Raw genomic sequence first — 22,858 nt, 5'->3', positions numbered from 1 at the left:
TATTTAAGTGACCTCTTCTATGGCTACATCAATGAGCAAGAGCTGCATTCTGCTTTCTAAAATGAACATTATTAGGAATTATTTACTCAGTCAAATATTAACCTATATTATTTATTTATTCCTTCACTAGGAATGCTTCTTAGTTGCTTCCCATCTGTAATCTGTAATTGTCAAATGAGTGCCTGGGCTGGGGTCCTCCTTCATGACATCTTCTTGAATAACACATAATGTAGCATCTGGCCTTGTATAGTGAGGAATTTCTCTGCATTGATTCAGCCAGGAGTTCTGTAGTTTTTTTCTCTCAAACAAACTACTCAGTTAGTCTCTCAATCTAAATTCATTGCCTACTGCTGCAGAATGTGAATGCCACCATGGAATTTTAAAATATTCTTACAGTAATATTTTCCTTCCTCTTTGGTTGGATGGAATGTTTAACCTAAATTTAATGATGTTCTGGGTGTGTATGAGTTCGTTTATGAGAACAGTCCCCAGAGGAGTGTTAAACTGCAGAGATGAGATTTGAATTAGGTTGTGCAATCAGTGAGGTCATTGCTTATTCATATTTATTGGGAGTCTCCATCTCTGGAGGTATTCAGAACTTGCCTGAATACTTTCCTGTGTAACTTACTCTTGGGAACCTGCTTTATCAGCATGGTTTGACTCAATGATCTCCAGGGTTCCCTTCTAACCCCTACAGTTTTGTGATTCTGTGATAGTACAAATCCCAGCCCCCTGAAAATTCTTACTCCTGAATTCATTTTAAGTAATTTCCATGGATCAAACAATTTTTAGTGTATGTTAGCAGAAAGCAGAGGTCACTATTAGGGTTAAAAATCTCCCAGTTATTCCCCAGAAGTTAACACATTCATACAAGATCAACATAGTCCTCAATTAGTGATGGCAGAATGGAGAGCTCAGTGTCATATTGTCCATTTATAAAGCTAGCTGCTGTAGTTTGTACCACTGCCAGGACATAGTACTTTGTTTCTACGCAAAGCTTGCAATGACAAACTGAAGATTTAACATGCTTGCAGCTCATGGAATAGGTCACACTCCTAGAAAGTGGTACTGAGACAGACTTCCAGACTATTGTATTGCTACAATAGAATAGGCGATCTTGCACACATCAGTCTTAACATAGAAGGCAAATGAGCAGATTGCTACTTAGAAATATGTGTAGTTAACTAAGTTATTGCAGAGGAAGGATCATACAGTTCAAAGACTTGACCTGTAAAGCTGTCTGAATTTTAATGCTTACTGTGAAATTTGCTCATCATATTATTGGTACTTAACTTCCTTTCCCTTTTACCCTCTATAGAAGAGAACAAGTAGCATTTACTTATTTGTTTCAAAGGAGTGAGATAGAATCATAAATATCTGGAGCATGCACAGCCCTGTGTATGCTTGAAATACTTCTCTTAATAAAAAATTACTTACATTTTGAAAACCCAGATTTCTAAATTGATAGTGCCCACATTTTTTATGAGTCCCACTGAAGTAAGACTGTTCTCCTGTATCTGCAGCGAGTATAGCACTAGACTCACTGTCCTTGTCTTCAGTAAAGTGTGGATAAATTAAGCCACTCAGAGGGCAGATGTGTTTTTTTAGTAGTTGTTTGGTCTGCCATTAAGCCCTTGCCTATTATTAAAAAACAGGAGAGAAATCACCCTTTGAGAGGAGGTGTGCAGGGAACACTTTAGTTTCCCAGCCTAACTGCACAGATGAGCCTCTATCATTCAAATGAGAAGTAAGTTTAAGTGACCTCAAAGTGTTACTATGTGTCTGGGTAATGGGAGAAGGCCCTAGCTTGTGAGGAGGGTGTCAGAAATTAAAACAGCAGATGACTGCTTGCTGTCTTGGGCAACCTTGACATAAAGCAAAAGACTTCTCTTTGAATCTCTAACTGTACTTCGAAGGGAAATGGTTTCAGGAGAGTGCACTGCTAGTAAAAGCAATTTTTCTTGTTTGTAAAATTTCAGCATCTGTAATAATACTTAACATTTTTAAATGACTGAGAAAATCTTCCAGTTGTCAGCTCTTGTACGTAGTGCATTACCACAAGGACAGCCAAGATGCTTTGAAACTGATAAGGCTGGCTTCAATTTGCTGTCCTGTAGTCAAAACTTTTGGGAACTGGTCTGAGGACAACAGAATTTCAGTGTATGTCAAGTATTCACTTGTGTGCTTTGATGGACAGAAGATATTTATATCAATGCAAAGTGATTAAGTTTAGCAAACTATTTTAAAAAATATGGAAAAGTCACTATCCTGTTGTTCATTTTCTTCTACAAAAGTTTATGCATTCTAAGAAAGAATTTCTTAGGAGAAATGGTAAGCCTTGCAATATTAGTCTTCATGCTTCAGCTGGTGATCCAAATGTGATGGAACTAGAATATTTCAAACATTATGATGTGTAATAGCAAGGAGACTAATGCTTGCTTTCAAATACTCTGATTAGTGCTTTGACACACCAGTAAGGCTTTATTGCTTCTTATTTTTCATTTAGATCTTACAGCTTTCTTTTATAGATGAGCCACCCAATTTTTAAGTATCTTGAACTAGCTTGCAGGTGGGTTGATGACAGTAATAGCAGGTGAAACTCAGAGCCCTAAATCCAAGGCTCAGCTGCCACAAGCTTGTTTGAAATATGTCTACTAAGTTGAGGCTGCACATCTGCTTAAGAATTCACTATATCTAACCTCGAAGTTTGCATATTATGTTTACAATTTGTGATAAAATTTGGGGCATTCAAGGAATTTTTTAATTATTCCTGTTGTCAGATAAAAATTATTTTCATTCCTACCTGCTCTTATTTCTTTTCAAGTAAAATAGGTCAGAAACTGGAGAACCCAGGCATAGGAAACTTCATAGAACCACATAGTGGGAAGACACCCCAGGGTGACATGTAGTTGTCATGCTAACTTAAGTGCTTCATGCTGCTGCAGGCAGAAGACTGGATCAGTGAGCGCATGCAGAAGCTAGAGGATCCTTCCATACAAGATCCCAGCAGTTTGCAGGACAAAATGAAGCTGCTGCAGAAGCATCAGGTCTTTGAGGCAGAGATTCTAGCAAATGAAGAAATCATCACAGCTGTTAATAAGGTAATTCTAACATTCTGCTAATTATCTACGTTATCTAAGGTGGGATGAGAAGAATGGATGGCTTCCTCACTGTCTCCTTAACATTTTTTCTCCTCAAATGACAAGAACACAGTTACTGCGCCATGGAAATGGAATCCCATTTATTTAAAACAAAGAGATTTCTTAATTTATCCCTCCAGAGGACTTCCATCTTTCCTTATTGTCCACAGAGAAAGATATCACTAACTTCCCTCTTACCTGAAGGTGATTACTCCTGCAAAAATATACAGGATTTCATGCTCAGCAGCTGAACAAACTCACTGAAATTGGGCAAATCATAAGGCTGAAGGATACAATCATCTGTAATGCCTCTCTTGTGCTTTCACTCAATGACTGTCATCCTTGGCAAGTGAATATTCAAATCTGTTGTGCTTAATTACCTTCCAGAAGTGAGAGCATTACAGCTAAGCAGTATTACTTGGGAGCTGAGAAATTAGGAAGTCATTGTGCAGTGCAGGTTGGGAAAGTGGCAGTCGTTCTAGAACAGTCTTGTAACATAGTAATCACATTAGAAGTCAGTAGTAACCTTCATATTTAATTCCCTCTCCTGGATGCAAAGAAAGGAGAAGCCCTGATTTCAATGGGCCACCCAAAATCAGGGGAGATCCGCCGCCAAGTCCGCATGCTTCAGGAGAGCTGGGAGAAGCTGAAGAGAGCTGTTGCTGCCCGTGGAAAGATGCTGGAGGATAGTCGAGATTTCCTGGAATTCCTCCAGAAAGTGGACCAGGTGGAAGCCTGGATCAGGGAAAAGGTAACTGAGTTCTAGTATTTAAACCAAGTAGAACACTAGAGACTTGGTATATCACAACAAATGTGTGATACATGTGTCAACTTCCTGGACATTTTCTTAGGGCTGCCTTCATGAGAGAATTGTGATGAGCTCTATAGACAATATGAAGGGTATAATTCAACAGATTTGAAAACTTTTCTGCAGAATTTCTGTGACAAATTAGGTCAAACAGATCATACATAAAATCTGCTCATAAAGAAGTTATTTTTTCTCATGTGTCTCTGTCAAAACAGACATAAAAGCACACTAGAATATAAGGGACTTCAAGCATATGACAACTCACATTCAGGTTCATTGTGTGTCAAATCTGCAAGTTTCTCTTTGAAGAAAGTGTCATTAATTGTTTTCATTCAGAGCCTAATCAGTAACAGATTGGAAAAGTAATTCGGACCAAGTCTAGTCATCATCTAAAAATCAGAAGTGACTACTTCAGAAGTTGTAGGTCAGTGATTCGCAAAGGAAAATCACAGAACTTTTTGCAGCTCTATAAGCATTGGAACATGTTGTATTCTTATACTCAACCTTAAATGTTTGCCTATCTACTTCTTCTTTCCTCAGGAAGTCATGATTAACATAGGTGATGTGGGAAATGACTATGAACACTGTCTGCAGCTCATGAAAAAGCTGAATGAGTTCCGTGGAGCAACATCAGGGGTAAGAGGTGTTTTCCTTGTCTATTTCCACATTTCTTGTGATGCTGGAAGCAGCAGTTAACTTTATAGCATATTCAGTTAGTAAATACAATTCCATTACTCCTAGAAGATGAAAGATCAGAGAAGTAGGAAGCATTATCACCTCCTAAACCACTGGGTTCCCCACTGGGAACTCTGTGAAGCCATCTATCAAGACAACACATTTGAAATAGCCTCTCTTTCTCTTTATGAACTACACAGATGTGGACAAACAGGTCTCCATGTCACACAGGAAGGATCTCTGAGCTGACTTCCTAGTCTGGACTATTAGGCCTATTAGGACTTCATGTGTTTACTTCTTTGTGCACTCATAATATTCTCTTCATGCTGTTTGCCATTTATACTAGTTGCCAGTTACTGTACTGCCAGCTCCCATCTTCTCCTTCTGTTGCCTAACAGCAGAAGACAACAATCTTCTTTTATGCAAAATAAAAGCATAAATGTGCATGACACCTGGGAGAAAACTCTGAGATCCCCCTTGAAGAAGCCAACAAGATTTTCTGCAACAGTGCATTAGAATAGGATTTGGTCAGAAAGCCAAAACACTTGAATTTTCGCACCATGGAACCAGGGAAGTGAAACAACCTTCATTTATCCTTCAGTCCTCACCAGTTGAACTGTGAGCTAAGGGTCCTGCTATGCACTGTGCCAGCTAAAAAGAAGGATAGAGACAAGAACAGTATAAAGACTGAACAAAGAAGTATTTCCATTGACTAAGGTAGATCTTATATGCCCTTGGTCTCACATGTTCTTGGTCTTCAATATTGCCTGCTCCTAGGCACTTCTCCTTTACTACTTTAAACATGACTCCTACAAGAAACTACTGAGATTGATACCTTCATAGCTGGTGCTTGAATATACAGTGCTTTATAGGATGATCCAAACAGAAGTAGGCTGGTCTTGGCACAGTGTGTACATCAGTTTAGTCTAGGTTTCCCCACTAGACAAATCTGAGAGCAGAGTAGAGATCAACTATCCCACACTGATGGTTGCCATGTTTTCTACTCAGACTCTGTTATATTGTGTTGCTAGCTCCCAGGAGAGGAGACTGAGGTTTCTGAAAAAGCAATATGTGGCTGTCTACTAGTTTATCTTGTTTACTTTGTGGCTGTTCATAATACTGAAGTACATATGGAAATAGACATCCTGGTATGAATGTTCCATAAATAAAATTCAGATTGAATAAATACTTTTATTTTTATTAAAAAATTGCTGGCATCTGGCAACTGTGCTTCTACTACTCCAATGATTAATGTCTCCCCTTTAAGCCTATGATTTACTGGTCTTACAAAAATATAGAATGTTTTTGAATCCTGGAGCAGTATTTTGTGTTGACTATTCATTATGCTTCAAAAGAATTATCCATTATGATCCAAAAGGTATATTTGCAATGCACAAATGTTATCCTTCCTGTAGTATATATGTTACATGGGAAGAAAATTGAAAGGCTTAGCATACATTTCATTATGCAGTGATGTTTCTTCTAAAGGAAAAGCAATAACACATCTTACTATCCGATTTATGAATTGTCTGGACAGGTGCCTATCTAAATTGAAGATCCATGAGTCTTTTATCTGTTTGATGGAGGAACAGTCTGACACATCCCATTTGTTTCTTGGCAGCCACCTATGTAACCAGCAGCTGCAGTTATATTTCCTCAACACATGAGCCCCTGCTGGAATGCCTGGCTTAGAAGACAGCATCTAACAGTCTTCCTTTAGTCCTAAATCATTGAATTATCATTACACAGTGTATCATCATTAATGTCCTTTCTTGACTGAACTGTTAGCTCATCTGGGACTGATAATAAGTGTCATAATATTGTTGATTGAAATTTCTGGTAGTAAGATATAAATCTTGCTTGTTGCTGCTATTGATGTTTTGCATGTGTCAGACTCAGTCACAAGCCTTTTGAACATACACCTGAGCTCCTTTTCTCAATTTACAGGAGACAACAGTGGATGATGCTCACATCAAGGCTATCAATGCCCTGGCCATGAAACTGGAGATACAAAACAAGGAAGAGACAAAGACAATATATCAGCGCCGGAAGCAGCTCAATGAAAAGTGAGTACTCTTCTAAATCTTCTACACAAAATGAAAAGAGAAAGTTAGGATGAGGTATTTTAGGTGGGCCAGGCTAAGTGGAATAATGTATTTTCTTTAACATCATGACTACCAGACTTCATGCACTAGAGCTGCCTTTCAAGATTTCAGAGCAGTTAGTCAAGAGGATTTCTTATCCTTCAGAGCAAAAGTCTTGTCTGTCCTTGGAGGGAAACATGCTTTTTCACTGCATTTAACAGGCTACATTCATGAAGCTAAGACTTCCATATTCTTTCTGCTACTTCATAGTCCACTAGTTAAAGTAATCTAAGGAAACTGTATCAGGACTCTGTAGCTTTTACTTTCTATGACATCCTGAAAAACTAGGAACAAATACAGCCAGATAGCTTCATGAGGCTGATTTTTTTATGCTGCATCTGCTATTGTAAGGAAGTGGGGATAAGTACACAATGTAGCTCAGAAATCTAGAACTTCTTACTTAGAGATGAGCATTATGAAACTCACTTGTGGAAACTTTCACCTCTGAAATACACTCCTAAAATATTATTTTCCAATAAAAGGTGGAACAGTTTCCATGGTAACCTGAATGCATACAGGAGGAAGTTAGAAGGAGCCCTGGAGATTCATGCCTTGATCAGAGAAATTGATGACATCACAGAAAGAATTACTGAGAAGGTGAGCTCCCAGATTTGGATTAACTGACATAGGAAAATGTTCTGTTTTCTGAGTGACAAACCCAAGTATCTGTATTACTGAAGATATACTGACTATCTAGTAGTGGCCCTTGACAGTTGTGTATCAAGTCTGCAGGAAGACATTAAACACACTGCAGATTGCCAGTCTTTAAGTCACTCAAGGCTAAAAAGGTAAATTTCAAAGTAAATTTTGAATACCAGAAGTTAGATGAACTACCATAGAACTTGACCTGAATTAATTATCCTCTTAGTTTGAATGTAGCAATTTCCAGTGTTTCAAATTCAAAGCTAATTCGTTTAGCACTAACTTGTTTCTCTCTCCCTGCAGTGCAATGTAGACATATATGAAACTTTGATAAGTCCTATAAAAATCTCATTTATTTTTTTTTCTTCATGTGGATGTACAAATGCCTATTCTGATTTATAATTTTGAGATTAATAGAAGACCATATAAGAACTAATGACTGTTTATTGAACTGCAGGCCAGTAGTCAAATACATGATGGAGCTACTTCAGGTTACAAGACCATTGGCTTGAAATTTTTGTAACAACTTTTGTGAATGTATTTCTTTATTGTCTGTGATTTCCCTTCTGATGGAGTTCTGAGGATTAACTTTTTTTCCATATTTTTGTGAAACACAGCTATTGCAAGTTTCTGCACCACAACTCAATGGGAAATATTTGGCTATTCTCAGCTATGTGGGGGGAAAAAAAATGAGAAAATAAATGTTGAGAAGTGTTGGGATGCATTCCCTCCTTTCTGTTTAACATGTGAATGCCCAGGAGCATCTTATGTAGAACTGTGAATATTCAAAGTTCTTGTTCTGTTTCTGTTGAGAGTGCAGACAGAAAGAGCTCTGCAGATACTTTAAAAGACAAAAGAGCATTCCAATGGCAATAAAAAGAAGGGGAAAAAGAAGCAGTTTGATAGAAGCAAAATTTAACCCTTCTTTGTGTCATCTTCACCATTTACACTTCCTGTACCCCCCCAGAGCGTCCTGATACAAGCACTGGATTATGGGAAGGATGTCGAAAGTGTGGAAAACCTTATTCGAAGACATGAAGAGATGGAGAGAGAAATCAGTGTTATTAAGTCCAAAATAGAGGTAAGAAGTGCACCGGGTTAGTGAGTGTTCATGACTGTTTAAGCCCTTAATGAAAACATTGTCAACCAAAAGCCCACGCTGAAAGTAGCATTTTGATGCTGCTACTTGCTGAACAAGATACAAAGTACTTTTGAGTCCCCTGCTGAAGGGCATATCTGATTGCTTCTGTTAACTGTCATGCCTCCATGGCTTGTGTCACCTCTCAGAGCCAGATTAGGATAACAGAGGTTATGACTACCCCTTCACTTTTCTCCCTGTTTATCCCCATTCTGCAGAACTGCTTTCTTAATTGTAAATTAACATTTGTGTGCATGAAGCAAAACAGATGTATCTTTCTCCACTTGGATAATTGCTAAGAAATCCATATGTATTTTTTGTGTGTATAATACTGATTATATTTTAGTATTACAATCGAATCACCCACTTTTGAAAACTAGAATCTTAAAATGAGCTAGTTCTGAGAGGTAAATTCAGGAATTAACATAAGCTTTTTTTGGCATAAATTCACCCCACTATAAATCTCTTTCCAGCCTTTGGAACTGGAATCTTTCCGCCTTTCCACAAGGAATCCATCCATAAATGACAAGCTGACTATGAAGCAACAGGAGATGAAAAACAACTGGCTACGACTCCAGGGACAGGCCAAACAAAGGTGAAGGCTTCTTGTGATATGAATATCCCTCATCAGGAGCAAAGCTATTCCTTGGGATCACAAATCTACTCTTTAGGGGTTTTCCACAAGTTTTTGAGGGTCCTTTCAAAGCTTATATGGATAGCTAGGACATCTCTATTTGGTAAAAGGGTGACTTAAGACAACAAAATTTCCACTGATGTGACTTCAGGAAAGTTAGTCCAATGATTTCCTAGCTTAAAATGACTTCCTTACTAAAATGTCTCCAGGCTATCTGATAAAAATTCTCATGAACGTTTTGTGAAATGCTTATTTTTTGATGTTTCTAGAATATTTTTTTCTTGAATATTTCCAAAACAAGAAAGACTTAGGCCTGAGCAGGAATTGTTTCTGGAAACAACAGCTCTAAGGGTTTTTACCTTTCTTATTCTAACGAACTGTCATAGAAAAGAAGGTAAGCCTGTTGTCTCCAAGGCATCGTGCATGTGTGGAATTTAGGTTTATTGTGAAAATGGGGTCAGCAAGGGAAAGCTAGGAGGCTTGAATTCACTTCAGTTGCCTTCTTATAGGATACCTTCCTCTGTTCATGGGGAGGGAATGGGAATTAGACAACTCTGTGTTGGACAACGCTAAGTTGTACATTGTGTTGCAGGAAGGAGAAGCTGGCAGCCTCATATCAGTTGCAGAAGTTTAACTCTGAGATGAAGGAAATTATAGACTGGATTCAAAACATCAGAGGTTTAATGGAAGCAGGGGGGCTTCCTAAAAGCCTGAATGAAGCAGAAAGCATGATTGAGGAGCATCAGCAGAGAAAGGCAAGTATCATTACTTCTTCCAATTGAATATACTCCTCTAGAGTATGGTGACTCTGCATGTGGCAGTAGGGTTTGAAACTTGGTGAACTTCGAGGTTCATTCCAACCCAAGCCATTTTATGGTATTGCCAATCATTCCTATGGGAATTAAATGCTGCAGACACAGCAGAATTCCTGCTGCATGAATTGACAGTAATGTGGTGAGAAGACTGTTTGCACTAACAGGCCAGTGACAAAAATCACCTAAGAACTGGTAGAATTCTATCTCATGTGCTATTTAGTAGCTCATTTCCCAGGAAGCCACATTACCGCTCACTTCTGCTATCCAGCTCAGCAGGTAAAAAGCTGATTCAGTTTCAAAACATGTTCACTTCTGATCTGTTACTCAGGTTGCCAAGAAGTTAATGTCAGTCTTTGTGCTAGATTTTGAGATGCAAACTCCATTTTCCTGAAAAGAAAATAAAACCAGCAATTTGTCTCATACAGGGCAGTGAATTACCATCATGTTCTACTATACATTCTCTTCTGAAACACTTCATTTCTGAGTACAAATTACCACGTGATCTTTTGATGACTGATTCGGTTCAGATTTTTGATGATTTTCTAAAAGAAGTACTATTATTAACTTAAAAAATAAAAAAATTGATATTTTACTTTTTCCCACACATAGTAGCTATCGTTCAGTTCCTGTGTTATCACTTCTTTGTAGTTATATCTCCTTTTCTAAAAAGCATATTCTCAGAATCATGACTAACAATGAAAATCCAGTGCTTTGTACTTTCCATTACTAGCATGAATAGTACTGAATTCTAATTCATTTTAAAGACCTGAATTTAGTGTCAAATAACTGATGCCACTTCTTCTTTTGGTCTTTTGTCTGTTAATGGTTCTTTCTCAAGTGAAATATTCAGCTTTTTTTTTTCCTTTTTTTTTTTTTCATTAGTAATAGAAACAACAGAAGACAGTATAAAAAGCTCAACACACTGCACACTGTTAGGGTATATTTTGAATTTAGATAGTAATAAGATCTAGATCTAGCTCTTGATCATGCTTGAAAAGGAATCCAAGGATTCCTCTGAGAGTCACACAGATAAGGTGGAATCCAGCAAATTCTTCCTATTGCACTGGGTTGACTAAACTTGTAAAAGTCACAATAGAAAATAGATTTTTTTTTTTAATGGAGTTAGTCTTTAGGGGTCACTGTAGTTGACTGCAAAGCAGTAATCTGAATTTAAAAATAGATTTGTATTTTATAGTTGTTTTATCAAACTCGAGGCACCATCACCCATCTCAAAATATCTCTAAAAAGAGCCCTCTCTGTAATTTCAGACGCTTAGTAGTCCATGACATCATTTCTAAGGTGGTTTGCAAGATATTGCACTGCGTTATTTCAGTATGTGGTTATTTTCATTTTCAAATGTTTTACATTAGGAATTCCACACTCAGTTTGCAGAGCTCACTCTTGCTTTTAATCTGTTCACCTTGAGGATTCAGTATAAAGGTATAATTCATTCCTCAGACCAGGAGAATTTAAATATTTCATCTTAGCACCATGCAATAAAGTTGAACAGTGTTTTTGATGTAATAATCTGATGCCAACTTTCTTGGCAGGAGAGGAAAAACATCTAGGTGCTGTTTGTCTCACAAGAACCACATTCATATAGGAAAACTCAGTAGGAGATACAGTACTATGGGTGTTCAAAACTATGTTTATTTATATCTGAGCATTTTCCAATCTGTTTCTAATTGAATTCTGATTTTGATTTGTAGGAGACCAGTTGATCCTAAAGCAATAAAGTCATTTATTGTCTTCGTTTATTTTCTCTTAGGCATTTCTATGCTTTTTCAGTAACGTAGCTCAGCTCAAAGATGAATGATTTTCCACACAAATATTAGTGTTGGAAAGTTACAGCCTATGTTCTCCCCCTTAAGGCCTGTATTCTGAATAGTTGGCATACCATAAACCCTTGACATCAACTTTAGTAATATATTTTAGGAGGAGATTGAAGCACGAGTGGAAAGATTCAACTCTCTCAGTAACTATGGTCAACAACTTGCCAATTCTGGTCACTATGCAACCCCTGAGATTCATCAGTCTCTCTCTAGACTACAGAAAGCCTGGTCTGAATTGATCCAAGCATGGCAGGAGCAATATATAAAATTGTTTCAAGCACAAGATTTACAGGTAAGCAAAAAGACATTTGAAATGAAACACACATCACACTGACAACTTTCCTCAGTATAAGCAGTGTATTTATGACGGCGTCTTACCATTAGCTGAAGGCGATGTAATAATATCCAGTGTATAACACTGGTTTCTGGAAGACAACTGAGGGCAGAGCACATTCAATGATGGCAGGGCTTTTACTGTATCTTTAAATTCTGTCTTTGCAAATTAAATGCATTTTTGTTGAATGTACAACTGTCTGCTTTTCAGAGGCCATGAAACTTGACAAAACTCATGCATTCATTTAGTTGGCAAAAGGAACATACTTGAAATAGAAAGTCCTATAAATTCTAAACTCTCTCCCCCAAGAAAAACAGTGTGGATGGAGGCATGTTTTTAAACAATTGTGGGAAAGGAAAAAAAAAAAAAAAAAGAAAGAAAAAAGAAAAAAAAAAACCATGGCAAAATGTAGTTTTCTTCCTCTGTTTGTTTTTTCTTTTGTTTGTTTGTTTGTTCTACTAGACACATCTAAAAAGCTTCATGTGTATAAGAACTTAAACCATATGGTAAGGACTGCTTTCATGCCTCTTATGGACTGCATTATACTTACTTCAGGCCAGTTGCTTTACATAACATTCTCTATGCATTATTAGCAAACATGTCGCAAGTACTCATATTGTATCCAGTGCCTTAGACAAAAAGAAACAGTCATCTTATTAAAGAAAAAACTGCAGTAATTGTTACACACGTGGTTTTGGCAGCATCCAATGTTTACTGCCATCCAATGCTCTTGTGGTTAGATTTTGCAATGGCCTCAGCAGTTTAGGTATTTTTCAGTATATTCTTCCAAAGTCAGGAGTGTGTCCATTTTATAATTCTTTCTCCTCCCTGTGCAGAAATTCTATGGCTATGTGGAACAGACTGAGAGCTGGCTCAGCAGCAAAGAAGCTTTCCTAGCCAATGAAGACTTAGGGGTAGGTGCTCCAAGTATTGATAATTTTCTCAGCTATAGGTTTGGGGGACAGGGAGATGTGAAGTATGATGATGTGCTGCTTCTTTCTTTCTTTCTCCATCTTTCTCCTTTCAAAGTTACTGCTTTGCCTTATTGACAACTTAGGGTCACGTTTCCTTCCAGTACTTTAAATGAGATGGGTTTCTCAGCCCTTAGAGTAATGAAACAGTCCAACTACACCTATTATAACAGGAAAAAAAAACTGTTTCTCTACCTGGCCTTACCTGACTCAAGCAGATTTCCTAGCAGTGTGTGAGTTGTCACCGTGGTCATTTCTGATATAAGTAGTGTTGCTCTACTTTAGCTACTTCAGGTATCAGTAACACTGCAATAACTGAAACTGCAGACTAATATATGGGTTACAGAAGTCATGCAAGATGCTGGATAGAAACTCTGATGCTTAGTTTACCTTTGGTACCTTGCATAGGTACCAAATTAGCTGAAGGAACATCAATTACATCTCAGAGTTCAGTGTAGACATAATTGGTACAAATCATATGAAAAACATCTAACACTAGTGGCTCGTATCTGGTTATTTTATTTTCATTGTGGAGATATGTACATACAGTCCCTCCATCGAAATATAAAAGATTTAGAAGGATCCATTTTCCAGCCGTATTTAGCTCAGCAGTGCACAGAGAACAGCATGTGAGTACTTTCTTTTCCAGTGACTTTTCCAGTAAGCACCGGGTAATTTAGATGTTTTTCAGGCCCATTTGATGTGAAATTTTGAGAAGACAGGTTTCTCCAGGAGCTTTATAATATCCTCTTAAAAAGCGAGAAAGCAGATTTCATTAAAGTACCATTATGATGCTGCTGATTCTGAAATTAATAGTGCAGAGGTGTGCTGAAAAGAGAGTTCTGAGTCTTTGGATTCACAAACGTTACATGAAGTCAGGCTCTGTGTGTCTCTCCAGATTAGCTATAAGGGCAGGCTTCAGCCTTCAGATTCAAAATTGGATCAGAATGCTTCCAAATCCCATGGGTTGAAACTGAGGCTCTAATTTCAATCTCTTTCTGTGGCATATTTGTTGATTTCACTCTCATCTCTCAGAATCCTGCATTTGCTTCTGAAACAGTATCAGTCACAGGAGTGATTTAATAGTAGGAGGAGATCATCTTTTTCTCCAGAGAAGTTTGAGATGCTCTTTGTAGCACAACAACCAGCAGAAGTAGCTAAGCATCCAGTAGTTTGTTCAATTTTGACCATGAAACAATGGTCTCAGGCCATGCATAAAACATTAATTTAGACTCCGAGTCTCAGATTCAATGCCAATAAATTTCAAAGGCCAATAAATTTTCTTGAGAGCTTGAAAATGTGGGGTAAATGTCATTTAGCTTCTGGATTATCAGTTTGGTGGATGGAATGACTCTGATTGAAATCAGCTTCCTTTTGTTGAATTCCATCCAGGACTCAGTGTCTAGTGTGGAGAGCCTGCAGCGGAAACACATGCAATTTGAAAAATCCCTGGAAGCTCAGATGGAGAAAATTGATGAGATGTCTTCATTTGCCCAGCAGCTAATTAAGAACAAACATTATGACTCAGACAACATCGCCAATAGATGCCAAGCTGTTCTGAGGAGGTGAAGTCAAGCCCTCATCATGTTTACTACCCATCACTCTTGCAGTGAAACTGCCCACGTAGCTCTAAAATCTTTAAATGTTTTAAGAGAATCATAAACTGGTTTGCATTTACTTGAGTTTCCACTGCTATCTGTGGTCTTGCAAAACTTGCTCAAGTCTAGTTAATATTTCATCAGAAAGTTTTCAAAACTGCAATAAGAGGGAGAGGCAAAATTCAGAAAAAGGGCAATGTTCCTGTAATTCTGTACCCTAGTGTGGCCCTAGGGGAGTGCTACAAACAGCACACAGCGTTCTGCTGTGCCATTAAATAATACTGTAATTAAATGCCATCAAGAAAGGGCATTCATTTGCTATACTATTGCTTTTTCTCTGATCTGGTGGGTTGATCTTAAAGCTCTGCTCTAATTATACATTAGGGCATTTTACAATTATTTCTAATGTGAATTACTTTATTTTTCCTAGCATGTTGCATATTATCCACCTTAAACAAATGCAAACACTAGAAACTATTATATTCAGTGCTGTGGTAGATGAAAAGATCTATGTAAAATCTACATAAAGGGATCAGAAATAACTTATGATGAAAGTGAACGTACAAATTTATTAATATAATCAAATGCCTGTATCAACATGAATAAAGTGCTGCATGGCCATATTTGGAAGAAAGATAAAAGGATGATGTAGTTTTGGCCTGTTACGTGTTGTTAGTGACAAATATCTTTGTATCCACAAGCTTTCCATAATGTTCAACTGTCCTCAGAAAGTCACTAATGGTGATTCTGAGATGTAGGAATCATACATACAGAATTTGTGCATGCTTTAAACATATCTGCTAGTAGTTCTTCCCACAGTATTCTGAGTGTCTTCTCTAAAAGTCAGAATCATGGAAGGCTGCAAACTACAGACAGTTTTCTCCTAGAGGTTGAGGGTTAGATCATATGTTTTTTAGACATGAAAATTCAAAACTCTTTACATATCTAATTCACTCTGTGTTTTATTCCTTGTGCATCTGTCTTTTTTTTTTTCAGAAAAGAGAAATTACTGGAGAATGCTGCTGTTCGCAGACATCTACTAGAGGAATCAAGGCTTCTGCAGAAGTTGTTGAAGAATTCCTATGAGGTACAGTTGCACAGCATTCACTGCATTCTGGTTCTTAAAACATGCCGTGCTGTGTAGGTCTGAAACCCTGATGGGATTTAATGAGAGAAAAGTCAAGGAACTGAGTCTAAAATGAGATGATAATTGAAGATATGTAGATAAGGGTTAATGGATATTTTTCAGTATTCAAGCAACAAATTCCCTTGATTTGGACTACAAAAGTCAGTAAGAAATAGGTGCATTAAAAGGAAATGTGCCACCAAATCATAATCCATGGGAAGAGATGAAGTAGTCCTCTTCTTGTGAGATACAGTAAGGCTAGAAATAGGGAGGTAACTGCCCTTTCTTCCACAGGTAAACATGTGCAAATGCACACAATTTTTACCACATAAGAGCAATTTCATAGAGGCAGACATCTTTCCAGATGACAGTGCTGGTAAAGAGGTGTAGGGGTGACCTCCTCGTTACAGTGTTTTATACATGCAAGGGGAGACCCTGGCAGATCACAGCTGAAGAAACACTGAAGTTTTTCTCCTCTTCTGTTCTTTCCTTCCCAAAGGTGGCTGCCTGGATCAATGAGAAGAATAGTATTGCCCAGGATGATAGCTGGAGGGACCCAAGCAACCTGCAGACCAAGCTGCAGAAACATCAGACTTTCCAAGCAGAGATCATGGCCAATAGAAATCGCTTGGATTCCATCAAATCTGTGAGAGAAGCTGGGTTGTTGGCAACTCTAGGCAACTAGCATGAAAAACTATAAAAAAACTGACTTACACAGACCTCAAACAAGCAAGGAGAAATCATTGTCCCCTCAGTTACATTGTTCACTCTGTCTCTGAGAGGGCTGGAAAGCTTGCTCTTTTGGCCTGTGTACTTCCTGTGCCCACAGGGTTCTTTCAACTTATCTGTTACTGCTTAGTGTTAGCTTGTTAACTGTATTCACTGTGATGCAATGAAAGGAGATGGGTGCTGTGAATAATTCATCCCACTGACTTCTGACACTTCTCTCTGGTGTGAATCACACTGTAGAGGTATATCTGTTTCTTTCAAAATGGAACCTAGGTAACTGGATGCACACCTTCAGTAATTCAGATAAGTTTTATCCAACAAAAAGATCCAAGATGAATTTTCAAGTATTGCCATTACATAGACATACTAGTAGGAGAGATATGAGGGAAGTCTGACAAGCTTTGTCAGATACTTGGCAGAAGATTTGATCAGATGATTGGTTTGGTAGAACAGACTGTTATATCTTACTAACCTTATTCTCAGCACAGCACTGACTAGCTGTATTTTGCAAGAGATAACTTGCATAAAATCATTAAGGATGGAGCTCCTCCTCAGGTTCACCTTATCTCATGCAGTAGTTCCCTTGTACAAGATAGACAGTTCACTTTTCTTAACATGAAAGTAAGGGAGAAGGCTCGGATAGGTGGCTGGGCTATCTCAAGCAATGATCATGGAATGCAGAAAAGAACTCTGTGATCACAAACTAGGCTTTCTGTCCAGCCTTTGCATAATGAAGATTCTCTTTGCCCTTAAATGTTTTCTAATATTGTTCCAACATCTCAGATAATTTTAGAGGCCAGAAAGTCAGGAAAATCTGTCCATCAGTTTGATCATTCTCTCTGCTGCAGGAAGGTGAGAAGATGATACGTGAGAGACACTATGCCCCTGAGGCCATTCAGTCCAGGCTACAAGAAATGGAAGAGCTATGGGAGGAGCTACTAGCAAGCTGCCAAGATAAACAGGCCAAGCTGCAGGATGCTTACAAGGTAAGACAGATGCACCAGTGGTTGGGTTTTTGTGTTATTTCCAGAGGCAGCATGAATGCCCTGCTGCACCCTTATATATGAATGTGCCATTTAAAACAATCAGACCTCAAGACCACCAGAGCAAAAAACTGCAAAGTGAGGAGTTATTGAGAGGAATTAGAGATCCCTAGTGAGAGGAAAGGATTTGAGGTCTGCTTGCCTTTCTGCTTTCTACTGCTAAGTTAGGTTAGGTTTCCAGAAAAAGATACTGAGGGAAAATATGTACCCTTCCATCTTTCAGTTCTTTGGACTCAGTTCTCACTGGCATCTTTTCACCATCTTATGAGAAAGATGCCCGCAGCTGCTTTCCATTCTCCTAGTTCTTCTCAGGCATATCACTTCTCATGACTCTGAGTTTTGTACAGGCTACTCTGTGGGCATAAAATAAAGATCTGCCTTTAAATGTCTGCCTTATAAGGTACTGTGTCCATCATTGGTATCTGTGCAACAAGACACAAACAAGATTATATCCTGATGCATTTGTTCTTCTATTTACTCTGACTGAGTCATCTTCTTCATTTGGACCACTGCCAAACCTGGGAAGAAGTCACTGAGCCCTTGGAAGTTTATCTGCATTTGTGTGCAATTCCTACTGAATGGGGCTGCCATTATATATTGTAATTTATATCCTAAAGGTTTAATTGACTTTTTTGTTCTGCTTGTCTCCAGGCTCTTCATTTTCAGCGGAGTATAGAGGATACAGAAAAATGGCTGGAAGATGTGGAAAATGAGCTGAAAGCCCCATATAGCAGCAATGATCTAGTGGTTCTGAACAGTCATCTGAAGAAACAAGAGGAACTGGAGCAAGATATTGCTAGCCATAGGGACAGGCTGCAAGAGCTTGTGAACACAGCTCAGGAATTCCAGAAGGAAAAGCATTTCCTTGCCGATGAGCTAGAAGAGAGTGTTGATCATCTGGTGCAAAGGTGTGTTAGTGCCTGGTCCATCTCCTGCAGAATTTTGCCTATCTTTTTCAGTCTTCTTTTTCTTCTCTGCATCTTTTTTATTTTTCACTGTCTACTTTATTCTGAATAAAACCTTTTGTGTTCATTCTCTACTGTTTTGCGGTTCTCATTTGTGTTCCCTTTAAAATCTTCAGATACAAAAGTCTACGTGATCCTCTGCAGGAGAGACGCAGGAGTTTGGAGGAAAGCAGACTTCAATACCAGTTTTTCCGAGATGTTGATGAGGAGTTGGCCTGGGTTCATGAGAAACTTCCCATGGCATCCTCCAGAGATTATGGCCAATCTCTGGCAACTGTTCAGAGTCTACAGGAAAAGCATCAGGTAATGTCATTCTCATTCTTCAGAATCAAAGAGAGAATATGCAATTCAGTTTGCCACAAGAAAACTGCAGTGCGTTGGCTAGCAGCATTCATGATGCCAGGGATAACTCTTATCCTTGTCTGATAATGATATTTTTCTCAAAGGATATGTCTGTGGTTTGACATGTGGGATTCCATGTTTATCACTGCAATGCTCTGGGTACCACTCTATATGCTTTTCTGTGGACACAGGCTTTTTCTGCAAACTGAGTTTAAAACCTGGCTCTTACAATATGAAACAGATTTTGCAACTGTTGTAAATGCTATTTCTTTGAGCAACAAAGGATGTCCTAATGTCCGAACATACTATTTAACTTGTTAAGTACACCCAAGCAAGCTTATTGCTCATGTGTCTCAGGATGAGCTCCCAGAAAAACATCTTCCCCCAAAACTTCTCTGCTCTGGGGGGAGGGAGTTAATAAGCTTCTGTGATCCTTAGCTGACCTTCATTCCAGTGGTAACTTTCAAGATAGCTGCTGAATTATTTCACAACATCTAGATTGGCTATCAGGCACAGCAGTGCCTGGAACACTATAATCTCAAATTCTCATAAAACAGCAGCTGCTTTTCTAATTGTTTTTGAGTAAGGATCACTCTCTCTCTACAAACATGTGGTGGAAGGAAGAAAATGCTGCTAAAACTTTCCAGCAGCTATTGGTATTTAATGTTAGCAAAAGACAGCACATTTAAGTGCGAGGTCAAGTGCCTCTTGGGGAAAATCTGTGTAATCTGCAATAGGACTGGGAAAGATGGAAGATCTGATAAGGAGGGAATACGCATATATATATAAATACATATTGTAGGCACAGGCATTTGGTGCAATCTGCATGCCTAAAAATAAGACTGAACTTGCAAAAGATTTTCGATTATTCCAGGGGTAAAAAGTTTAGGCTGGTACATGTGACATGCCAGGACATGAATGAATTCTCTTAAAAAGTAGATTTATCCTAAATGTGCACTCACAGTTTAATGAAGAACTGTAGCTGCAGAATGTTTATAATGCATCTTCCAGAATATGTAAGACCCATGGATATATTAAATCCATATTGTATATAAGTCAAACATTGAATATACTGTTTGTTCTACCTCCTACTTTTTGACCTATTTAGCCAGGTTTGCAAATTTAATACTTGCACATTACCACGAAAGTGGTAGTGCACTAAATGTATCAAGATGACAAAACTGAATGTCATGCAAAAGTGCATTTACGCTCAAATATAGCATGCATAAGTATAGCTGCTTAGTCTGAAGAACAGTTTCCACTCACTCCCCCACCACCCTTTTCTGCTGGTATAAATGAAGTACTGTGAATGCATATGCCTAAATGTTCAACTGTAAAGTTGTTCTTCCCACTGCTAGTGTATTATTAATACAGAGTACAAGATGTTTTAAAACCTTTGCTGCTGGGTTCTGCTCTGCTGGGGTCAAATATGGTGTCACTTTTCAACAACATAGTGGCTGCCTTGAAATTAATAGGGGAAAGTTAAAGGCAAGGTTAAAGTCAGAGCTGTTTTGAAGCCAAGTCTGATACTTAAGTTGAAAGAGCAGTTTCTCTCCCCAGAGGGCATCTCTTCTACAACAACACAGCACCACAGTCTAACTCTGAAACCACCTGTTTTATAGCTTTGAAAATAAATAGAACAACTATGAAATGCTGGAGTTTGCTTTCTTTTCAATGTGCTTAGGCTTAGTTAACCATAGGATGAACAAATAAATTGAAAGTGTGGCCCTTGCCTACCAAAGATGAGGAAAGCAGAGATATACATCTGCTTTTTCAAAATCTAGTTTTCAAACATTCATTTCAAATAAAGCCATGTTTTGATTCAAGAAACATGGTGCAATATGAGTGGGAGTAGACATATCTGAGTAGAATCTGCAGGCCAGAGGTTTGTGGTTAGAATCTCTTCTCTCCACACTCTGAGGTGGATACAAAACAAGGTACAAATTGTGTGGTTAAACTTGATTTCTGCTATTGTTCCTTCACCCAAAAGAGATCTTGCACTCCACTCTAAATATTCACTCAGATGTTGCACCTGTGACCCATCTGTGTGTATAGAAAATAGATTTATAATGGAACTACAACAAAATTACACAACTAAATAATTGTAGTATCTATCTGGTAGAAAAAAAGCTATATAGCTTTTCTTTTTGGTCTGTCATTTTATTCCTTCCAGAATCTGGAGAATGAGATAAGCAGTCGGGATGTTTTGACCAAAGCAGTGCTTAGTACTGGGCAGAAACTGGTAAGGGGAGGCCACTCAGCCTCTCGCAAGATTATGGAGCAGATGAAGGAGCTGGAGACATCTGTTGAAAACTTGAAGACAGAGGCTCAAGTGAGGAGACAGCGTCTCATGCAGTCATATGAGGCCCATCAGTTCCTGACTGAGGTAAGAATGGTTCATGAGGAATTTATTTTGGCCTATATTTGCTTTAAAAGATACGCGTACTGCTGAGTGTCTCTAAATACTGATATATGAGCAGAATTCATACTGTTCTGGTTTTTTCTATCTGGTAAGTACAGTTACAGTGGAGACATAACAGTTGTTTTTCCAAGTAACCGTAGTGAAGGGTAAACAAGTAACTGTAAGAATTGGGATTTGGGCATACGTTTTTTGGAATAACTAGACTAGACTGGAAGGCACCTAAGCTGCTTACTATTTTGACTGATGCATCTCTTTGAGCACTGATGCTTTAGAGTTTCCTTTGCCTTGACCTAAACTAAAGCTGTGTATAGGCTCATCCCTGTATTTTATACAGCTACTGGACGTGGAGGCCTGGCTGGCAGAGAGGAGCTTCATTCTAGAGACTTCTGATTATGGGAAGAATGAAGAATCCACACAAGCTTTACTACGTAAACTTGAAGCCACCAAGCTGGACATGGAGGGTTTTAGGCCTCGGATTGAGAAAGTGCAGGAGACGGGTGCCAACTTAATAAACAAAGACAACCCAGAGAGGTAGGAAAGAAAATGTAGGCTTCTGTTTTCTAACAGAAATTTCCCCAAGGAAGACAAATACGGAAAAAGTTCAGTTCTCATTAGCTGTTCAATGGCTTATTCAGAAATGTTATTTTAATGGACATCAGTCCCTTCTTCACTACCATCACATACTCTCAAACTCCCAGAAAGCTTTATGATTGTTTTAATATTTTCATAACTGTTGGTGTTTCAACAGCAGACCACTTAGGTCAGCTTCTTTGTCCACTGTCTATTCTGATGAACTTTCATCTACTTCTCAGTTGAACTCTCATTATGTTGAATAATAATTGTTCAACAAGTACCGTGTTTGGGAAAGGCAATAGACATTCTTGACAGTTCACTGTTTTTCATTGCCAATTGTTTTTATTACTGAGAAGAAAGATGTAGAAAAGAACAGCAATGTGAGATACTTTAACTCTTTAACTAGTTGGTTCTCACATCTTCTTATAAATTGCTCCATGACAACAACTGGACTCTTCAGCATTTTGAAGGCGTTACAAATCCAACCTGTTAGAAAAGGCAGTATCCAAAAAGAGCAGTAAAACAGAAACACACTTTTTGATTCTTATTTGTTTTATGCTGTTTGGTTTTGTTTGTTTGTTTGCTTTTTGCAGTCCAGCCATACTTTCAAAGCTCCAGGGTATCCTAGCAGACTACCAGTCTCTCCTACAAAAGGCTGAGATCCAGAGAAAATGCCTGCAAGAACAATTCCAGTTGTATCAATTTGAAAGAGAATTCCAGCTGGTGGATGCCTGGCTTTCCAGTAAACAGTCAATTGCAGAGTCTGATGACTATGGGCAGGACTTAGATGGTGTTGAGGTAAAAGAAAATAAAAGGTGTTGTATGTGTTGTGTGGTAAAGCAAGAAAATATTTGCCAAAATTTTTGTGCAGCTGTTGAAAGTGGAACATTAGTGACAAAAACTAAGCAAACCAGTTCTCACTGCAGC

The 22,858-nt window shown here is 38.3% G+C and overlaps 1 protein-coding gene across 1 annotated transcript in view; it reads left to right on the top strand.

Annotated features, from left to right (window-relative positions):
* The window catches only part of SPTBN5 (spectrin beta, non-erythrocytic 5), an 88,344-nt gene that overhangs the window by 53,706 nt on the left and 11,780 nt on the right, over positions 1-22,858 (top strand). Inside the window, exons 39-57 of the mRNA XM_015864530.2 lie at positions 2,946-3,101; positions 3,700-3,891; positions 4,489-4,584; positions 6,571-6,689; positions 7,250-7,364; positions 8,377-8,490; positions 9,021-9,142; positions 9,774-9,936; positions 11,932-12,120; positions 12,999-13,076; positions 14,526-14,698; positions 15,728-15,818; positions 16,357-16,503; positions 17,435-17,572; positions 18,281-18,537; positions 18,711-18,897; positions 21,110-21,322; positions 21,693-21,889; positions 22,525-22,729. Coding sequence (XP_015720016.1) covers positions 2,946-3,101; positions 3,700-3,891; positions 4,489-4,584; positions 6,571-6,689; positions 7,250-7,364; positions 8,377-8,490; positions 9,021-9,142; positions 9,774-9,936; positions 11,932-12,120; positions 12,999-13,076; positions 14,526-14,698; positions 15,728-15,818; positions 16,357-16,503; positions 17,435-17,572; positions 18,281-18,537; positions 18,711-18,897; positions 21,110-21,322; positions 21,693-21,889; positions 22,525-22,729 — 2,952 coding nt within the window. The remainder of the gene's footprint in view (positions 1-2,945; positions 3,102-3,699; positions 3,892-4,488; positions 4,585-6,570; positions 6,690-7,249; positions 7,365-8,376; positions 8,491-9,020; positions 9,143-9,773; positions 9,937-11,931; positions 12,121-12,998; positions 13,077-14,525; positions 14,699-15,727; positions 15,819-16,356; positions 16,504-17,434; positions 17,573-18,280; positions 18,538-18,710; positions 18,898-21,109; positions 21,323-21,692; positions 21,890-22,524; positions 22,730-22,858) is intronic.

The sequence above is a fragment of the Coturnix japonica genome, chromosome 5 (assembly GCF_001577835.2).
Source record: "Coturnix japonica isolate 7356 chromosome 5, Coturnix japonica 2.1, whole genome shotgun sequence".
NCBI lineage: Eukaryota > Metazoa > Chordata > Aves > Galliformes > Phasianidae > Coturnix > Coturnix japonica.
The sequence above is the reverse complement of the archived record's forward strand: the minus strand, read 5'-3'. Positions and strand labels throughout refer to the sequence as shown.